This window comes from Cryptomeria japonica, chromosome 11 (genome assembly GCF_030272615.1).
Source record: "Cryptomeria japonica chromosome 11, Sugi_1.0, whole genome shotgun sequence".
NCBI classification, from domain to species: Eukaryota; Viridiplantae; Streptophyta; class Pinopsida; order Cupressales; family Cupressaceae; genus Cryptomeria; species Cryptomeria japonica.
In genome coordinates, this window is record NC_081415.1 from 518,494,832 (window position 1) to 518,501,829 (window position 6,998).

Below are 6,998 nucleotides of genomic sequence, written 5' to 3' on the forward strand. Positions count from 1 at the left end.
ACGCGTCTACTGAATAATTGTCAACGCCGACCATTTATCAGTCACTGGTCGGTTCGCCAGAAACTTTTCCTGTTAATAGACAGAAAATGAATGCGGGAGGCAGGTGGCAAGATAGAAAAGGAAATTAATAGATGTGTAGATAAAAAGGGGCCGTAAAGGCGACGGAGATTGAAGGGGTTCACGGAAATGTAACGGGAAAAAGTGCGTCAGATGAATCCGACGGTAAAGGTTAGTTAAATTCTGTCTTTTTCTTCAGTTCTGGGCCCTCACATGTCACAGCAAACCCCAAAAATCCAAACTTTGAAAGGCTTTAAAATGGATTTCTTTTTATTTTCTGACGGATTGCGAGGCATTTATTGTGTAAGGTTCGATCTGGAACCAAACTTTGCGGGCTTTTTGGGAAAGAGAGGAAATTAATAGGTACAGCTAAACTTTTATCGTAACGAGGCGTTGATTTGCTTAGTTTGTGGTGGAAAATGCAAATTAGAGTATTTAAATTTAGAGTTTTCAGAGTACAAAATATGTGTGTTCAGTTTGCTGTTTGTTATCTCTTTTTTCTTTATGTGGAGATTATGTCAGGCGTGACAGTTAACTCACAGGAGTAAAGCCGTCTTTGAAGACATGGCACAAAGTTTCCGGTTTTGTTTATGAATTTGCGTTTGCAAGAGGTTTTCGGTTTTACTTGAAAAAAAATTCCGTTTTACTTGAATTTGTCAGGCTTTGCTGTTGATCGGAGTAAAGAAAACAGTAAATAGTAGACATAGCTCGCAAGAATCGGGGATTTTTTTCTTTTTAAATTGAAGCGACCGTGATTTTGTACGGAAAAGAAAATTTTATGATATTTCTGGGAAGTGGACGGTTGCTTTGGGCCCGTGCAAGGACTGGAGGTTCGGGCCGATAATTTCTTGCTATCTTTATCCTCAAACCTGGCGGGGGATATCTTTAGTGGAAATTTATGCGAGGAGCTTTGAGAAAATTTGTCGGTTAAGTGGGAGATAGGAATAGATTTTTCTACTGTTTGAGAGACGGATTGAATCTTTATACTGTGGGAGAAGGTGAAGAATATTTGTAGCATCAGAAAGGAGGATTGTTAGTGAGAATCATATGTCTTGTCGCCTTAGTTGCTTTGAGGGTTATTGAAATTATCAAAGCAGGACAAAATATCAAATCTGAATTTCTTGTCATTTCTGGATCTGATGCAATTGCTATTGATGAAATTTGTTGTTTCTTTCGAATTGGGAACTTGCTGAAACATTTGATTCTTCGAATTCATGGCGAAAGCGAGTAATTTGAGAAAGGAAAAGGCTCCTTTTGAGCGGCGTAGGAAAGTTTGCTGTTGAGAGATACATGGTTTGGCTGAATTGCAATATATGTGTGGAGGTTTTCGTCTTTTGATGCATACTGTGACTGTAATCTTTGGAGGATGAACAAGTTTCTGACAGCAAGGGACATCTCCTTCTGTGAGTGAATTCTTCTTTCTGCATTGCTTTCAAGTGTAAATATGTGTAGGATTGCCAAGCTTAGTTGTGCTCTTGGGGAGCTTTAGTTGATCCTTCCGTCGAATTTGAAAGCAGAAATCTTGTGTTTATTTGAAGCATTTGCAATTTTTTTCGTAGCTGTAATTTGGCGTTTAGATTTTTTTTTTCTTTTACTATGTATGCTCGGCCCTTCCCACTTCGAATTGGAATGGTTTGTTCTGATGCTTGTCGTATTTGAGTTTTGGGTTTTTGATCTGTATACACAGCGTACATGCGGCATTCTCAATACGATTTTCTTTATTTGGTTGAGGCTCAGGGGTCACACACTATGTAGTTTTATTAGGATGCCTGAGTCGAACCTTAGCTGGTGGGGAATTCTCCAGCAAGGTATACAGGCCTGAGGATTACCCTAAGCCCATCCCGAAGGCCTTTGGTTGTTTTCAATTAAAAAAGCTGAGCTGCAATTGTTCGTCTTGCTTATTTATTACACAGAAATCTCTGTTATTGTGTTTGGCTGCTTGATTTTACCCTTAGATGTGGATAACAATGTCCCAAATGATTTTTTGGTAAATGAAAACCAAACCCCCTGGCAAATGGCTGATGTTTTCTCGCATTTACTTGTTTTTCAGACAGGCACTCTTGTAGATTATACAAGTTCCTATGTTTAGTAATTCAATTGCATCTTATGGCATCTAATTGCACCGGCTTGTGATCATTATGTAGGAATTATCAAATCCTCTGGTTCAAGATCACCTACAGAAATGTATAATGCTCAATCATTTACTGTTGGCACAAACTCACCATCAACTAGTCTTGGTCGCTCCACTTCAAATGGAAGACAGATGGTTTTCTCACAGGGAAGCACAGATTTCCAGAAGGCGCAACAAATGTTTCAAGTTCAACAGTTAAGAAAACAAGAGTTAAACGAATTTGATTGCAAGTCCTCTGATTGTAATACTTCTGGTTCGGCTTCTATGATAGCACCAATAGCGTGTTGCATGCCAGAAAATTTCCAGGCATCAACAGGTTTGATGCGCTATCATTCAGCCCCTGGCTCATTTCTTGCAACACTAGCAAACAATGGTAATGATGCTATGCCTCATGTTTCTGGATCCAGACTTGACAATGGGTTGTCTCAAATCCTCTCCAATGATTCAGCGCTTACATCAGAATCCAACTCTGGAGTAATGAAGCACAAGGACTCTAGCCAATCTAGCAACATACAACAAGAGACGCACTCCAAAAACCAAGATGATTACTCGAGAATGACTGTTCATAACACCTCTCACCTGGGTAGGAGTACAAGTAATGTTGCAGAGGAGAATATGAGCAAAAACAGTCAACTTGCTACAATACTTGAGAATGGGGTAGATGTCTCTAGAAGCAGCTTTTGTGGTTCTCCGATGTCAATAATGTGCCAAGCACAAGGAACTCGGCCTGGAGAGCAGCTTGTAAATGCTACTTATAAATGTGATCCTCTTCTCTATGACAGTCTTAATTCATCAGGCGAAACACCAGGTAGCCTAACTTCAGTGGCAAAAAATAGCCTTATTCGGCACAGTAGCTCACCCGCAGGAGCCCTGTCTCAGGTTACTTCTAATGCAACGCTTATGGCTGAAAGTGGTAAGAAATGCATGCTCTGCTGGTAATTTCTATCCTTTCAAAAGAAGAAAATATTTATTTTCAATGTTTGGAAAGTGCTTAAAATTTTCTTTAACAAGTGAGTCATTTTACAGGTTATTTGGAAAGAGCCGTGACGAGTGGTAACATGGGAATGACAGCGCTTGCTTCTGTTAAAAGCTCAGGTGGTAATTTGGTTGCATCAAATAGGCTGAGTCACCACATGAACTTTCTGCGACAAAGTAGCTCTCCTGCTCAGCTATTGAATCAGCTAAACATGGATATGGATATCCCAGAAATTGTGGACAAGTTCAGCATGAATGTTGATGGCTCTTCTGCAGAGTGCCTTGTTAGGTGTAGCTCAGAGGCGTCCAGATTAAGCAATGCAGGGAGAAGCCAAGGATATATTCCAAGCATATCAAGTGGATCTTGGGAGGATGGAACAATGCTTTCTGGAAACTATGAAGGTATTCAAAATCATGGAAGGAAGCGTGGAAGAGATATAGACGAGAAAATGATAAGTGGTCTTCATTTACCAGAAAAACTAGTAAGGTTTCTGTCATTTAAATTATCACGTAGTACTGTATAATCTGTTAATTAGGTCTTGCATTTGCTTGAATTTCCACACTAACTCTATTCTTTTATTGCTTATGTTAGAAGGGTGAGGCTGGGAGTAATTCTGTCTCAGCATTAGGCAATCATCATTTTGGCTTATTCAAATCAACATCTGCAGAAATGGCCATGGAGAAACTTTTGGAAGACTCTGTTCCTTGCAGGATCAGAGCAAAGCGAGGATGTGCAACACATCCCCGAAGTATTGCAGAGAGGGTTAGTATTAAGGATTGCTTTAGGAAAATAGATTTCTCCATAAAAGAGATGCTGTAATTTTGATAATGGTTTAGTGTTTCCTTAGATTCTTTGCAAGTGATCATAGGCTGCAACTAAATGGCATTTTACAGGTGAGAAGAACGCGTATCAGTGACCGTATGAGAAAATTGCAGGAGCTTGTGCCAAATATGGACAAAGTAAGAAAAATTGGAGCATAAAAATCTAGAATGCATGGAGCCAATGTTGTGCATGTTTTCTTGTATTTTAGGAGGTTACCAGATTAAGGCCTGGCGTACAAAACTGAACTGCTACTAATAGAAACTGCATTTCATTTTTCGATTTGTTGTAGCAAACAAACACAGCGGACATGCTCGATGAGGCTGTTGAATATGTTAAGCTCCTTCAGAAGCAGGTTCAGGTGCGTCTCTGGCAGTTTATCTATATTTTTCCTGGCTTTTATACCTTGTAGATTCTGATGAATCAAATCTATGTTTTTATTCACTAAAATTTAATGCTTCAATCTCAGAAATCCAGTGTAACAGATTTGGTCTTTGCAGGAGCTTTCTGAGAAACAAAAAGAATGTGACTGTGCCTCCAGAAAACAGCATATGTTAACAAAACATGGGCTTGTTGAAGAGGAAGGAGTTCAGATCTGAGTAAAGCCTTAATAATGCATCCTTGCCCATATCCAGGCCGGTGTAGTGCCCTATTATTAACGAGACTCCATTATACTTTCTACTGATTCTTAAGAGGGTACCTATAGAAGTATAATTCCCTTGTTATGTACGAGGTTCCATTGTCACTCTGGATTAAGTTCTTTGGATTTCCTTAACAAATTTCTGGAGTGCCTCTACATCTAAAGTATGCTTTGTCTTTAATATCAAGTTCGATTCACAAGGTTCTCTGCTCTGTATGGTCCAAGCCTACAATCTTATGTAGAAACAAGTTCTTGCACATGCAGGCTGTGTAATTCTTCCAATGATATTAGCATATCCTTTTGTGGCAGGATTAGCTTGTCTTAATTCTTCCACTCCATTTGCTCATATATTGGTAATTATTATCAGGTTTCAGACCAAGAAGCTGTCAGTATATACTGACAACTTCTTTACCCTCTTTGCTAATAATGAAACTGTACACTACTATTATCTCAACTGCTCAGGTTTACAGATATCGATTGGATATCAATGCCCCTGAAGTTCCATTATGGATCTGTCAACAAAGTGGGTGCAGTGAATTGTCCAAATTTCCATATGGGGAATACTTTCAATATTGAAGATATGTATGTATACAAGCTATAAAGCTACCTACCAATGTATGGTAGCAACAGGACTAATTCACTCTCTTGAGGTTCTGCTTTGGCAGGCAGTGCACTAAATTGTAAAGTTTAGTCTACATCGGAGAAAGCTTTTCAATATTTTAGATTGTTTACAGCTATGACACCCATGGTAATCCATGTGCTTGTAAAAATGATTTTCTTTTGGAATTAATTTAAGAGAAGCAAGTGTTTGTCAATCTGTGCAGAGCTTTACTGAGCAGGAACTATTTTACCTTTTGTTAACTGTGGTCTGTTAGCTAGATGACAAAATATCCTGGTCCAGGCTGTCAACTTTATCCTGTAGTCCATTAAAGTTAGGATTGCAGTTACTTTTTAATTAAAGGCGAGCATTTCATCGTTTGTCCATGACATGATTACAATTATTCGTAGCCCTCGTTGGATACCATAATTCTGTAGTTTAATTTACTTTAGGTGTCACGCTAAAATAGAAAGAATAAACAGTTAGATTGCAAAGCATTATTGTGTGACAGAGTCCCCAGATTTGACCGCCACGCTTTCCTCTAGGTCTTCACATAAAATTTGGGAATAGCCAAATCTGTTGGTTTGTTCATAGTTCCATAATGCATGCAATGTAGAGACTAAAAACAATAGCTATAAAAAAATCTAGCAGATCATAGAGTAAAGTGACCATATTTTAGAATGATTGGTAGAACCTAAAATACTTGATGTTTGACTAAACCAAATTTTTTCATTAGCCTTGAGAATCATGGGCTCGATGTAGACTATGATCCTATAACCAACCTATGCCATATTGTCATGACTTGATTCATGAAACCCACTTTAGACGAGAAGTGTGCTCATGTATACCCACTTTAGTCCTTGCGTCATGACTTGATTCATCAAACTTACTTCAGGATAACATTCAAATCGACATATTCTGACTCTTTTTGTGTACATCTCAATTCCAATTGTATACATCCCAATAGAGCATCAGTAGTCATTATAGCTAACTTTGTGTACCTATAGATCCAAATGGTACACTGGATTTTGACATTTTTTTTGGTTGTCTTTGTATCTTAGTTACCAGAAACGAGAAACGAGAAACGCAACCGCAACGGCAACGTGACGAGAAACGGAATATTTAAAGGTTGCCTATAAGAAACGTATATATATATATATATATATATATATATAATTATAAAAAAATATTTTACATAAATGAAAAAACATGGAGTTTTATATATATTTTCATAAAAAAACTTTATTTCACATAAATAAAAAATATGAAGTTAAAGTTTCTAAAATACAAAACAATAGATATATACGCATGCAAGTTTATTATAAAAATATATGTATATGCAAGTTTTTATTATAAAATATTATTCTACATAATTGAAAGGCATGAATTTTTATATATAGTTTCATTAAAAAACTTTATTTCACATAAATAAAAAATATGAAGTTAAAGTTTCTAAAATACAAAACAATATATATACCCATGCAAGTTTATTATAAAAATTACTTTACTGTCAAATCTAAAAGGCATGCAAGTGTGTCAATGTTAAATCAATAAAAAACAATTACTTTACTGTCAAATCTGTTTAAAACATTTACTTTACTATCAAACCTGTTAAAAACAATTACTTTACCATTTAAAACATTTACTTTACTGTTAAAAACAATTACTTTACCCCACTTATAATGGAAAACATATTACAAATCAAAACAATGGAAAACATATTACAAAGGAATTCCGCTGCAGAAACGGCCATTAGAAACGAGAAACGCGTTTCTCC

At 37.1% G+C, this 6,998-nt stretch overlaps 1 protein-coding gene across 2 annotated transcripts; it reads left to right on the forward strand.

Moving 5' to 3' along the window:
* Nucleotides 1-277: 277 nt before the first annotated feature.
* Nucleotides 278-5,438, forward strand: LOC131062289 (transcription factor bHLH122). 2 transcript variants are annotated; one of them, XM_057995916.2, is made up of 8 exons: nt 278-420; nt 718-1,460; nt 2,202-3,101; nt 3,215-3,645; nt 3,756-3,926; nt 4,058-4,123; nt 4,276-4,344; nt 4,484-5,438. In XM_057995916.2, exons 3-8 carry the CDS (start codon nt 2,240-2,242, stop codon nt 4,580-4,582), a joined length of 1,698 nt encoding a protein of 565 aa, XP_057851899.1. In that variant the 5' UTR covers nt 278-420; nt 718-1,460; nt 2,202-2,239; the 3' UTR covers nt 4,583-5,438. The 2 variants fall into 2 exon arrangements, with proteins under 2 accessions (XP_057851899.1, XP_057851898.1); XM_057995915.2 differs by having other exon boundaries at nt 329-1,460.
* The last annotated feature ends 1,560 nt before the right edge of the window (nt 5,439-6,998 follow it).

What these genes read in the sequence shown, in the direction of transcription:
- LOC131062289 (XM_057995916.2), top strand. Translation starts at nt 2,240, where the DNA reads ATGTATAATGCTCAATCATTTACTGTTGGCACAAACTCACCATCAACT. An exon ending in AACGCTTATGGCTGAAAGTG is followed by an intron (nt 3,102 to 3,214) that starts GTAAGAAATGCA and finishes GTCATTTTACAG; the next exon opens with GTTATTTGGAAAGAGCCGTG. An exon ending in TCCTTCAGAAGCAGGTTCAG is followed by an intron (nt 4,345 to 4,483) that starts GTGCGTCTCTGG and finishes TGGTCTTTGCAG; the next exon opens with GAGCTTTCTGAGAAACAAAA.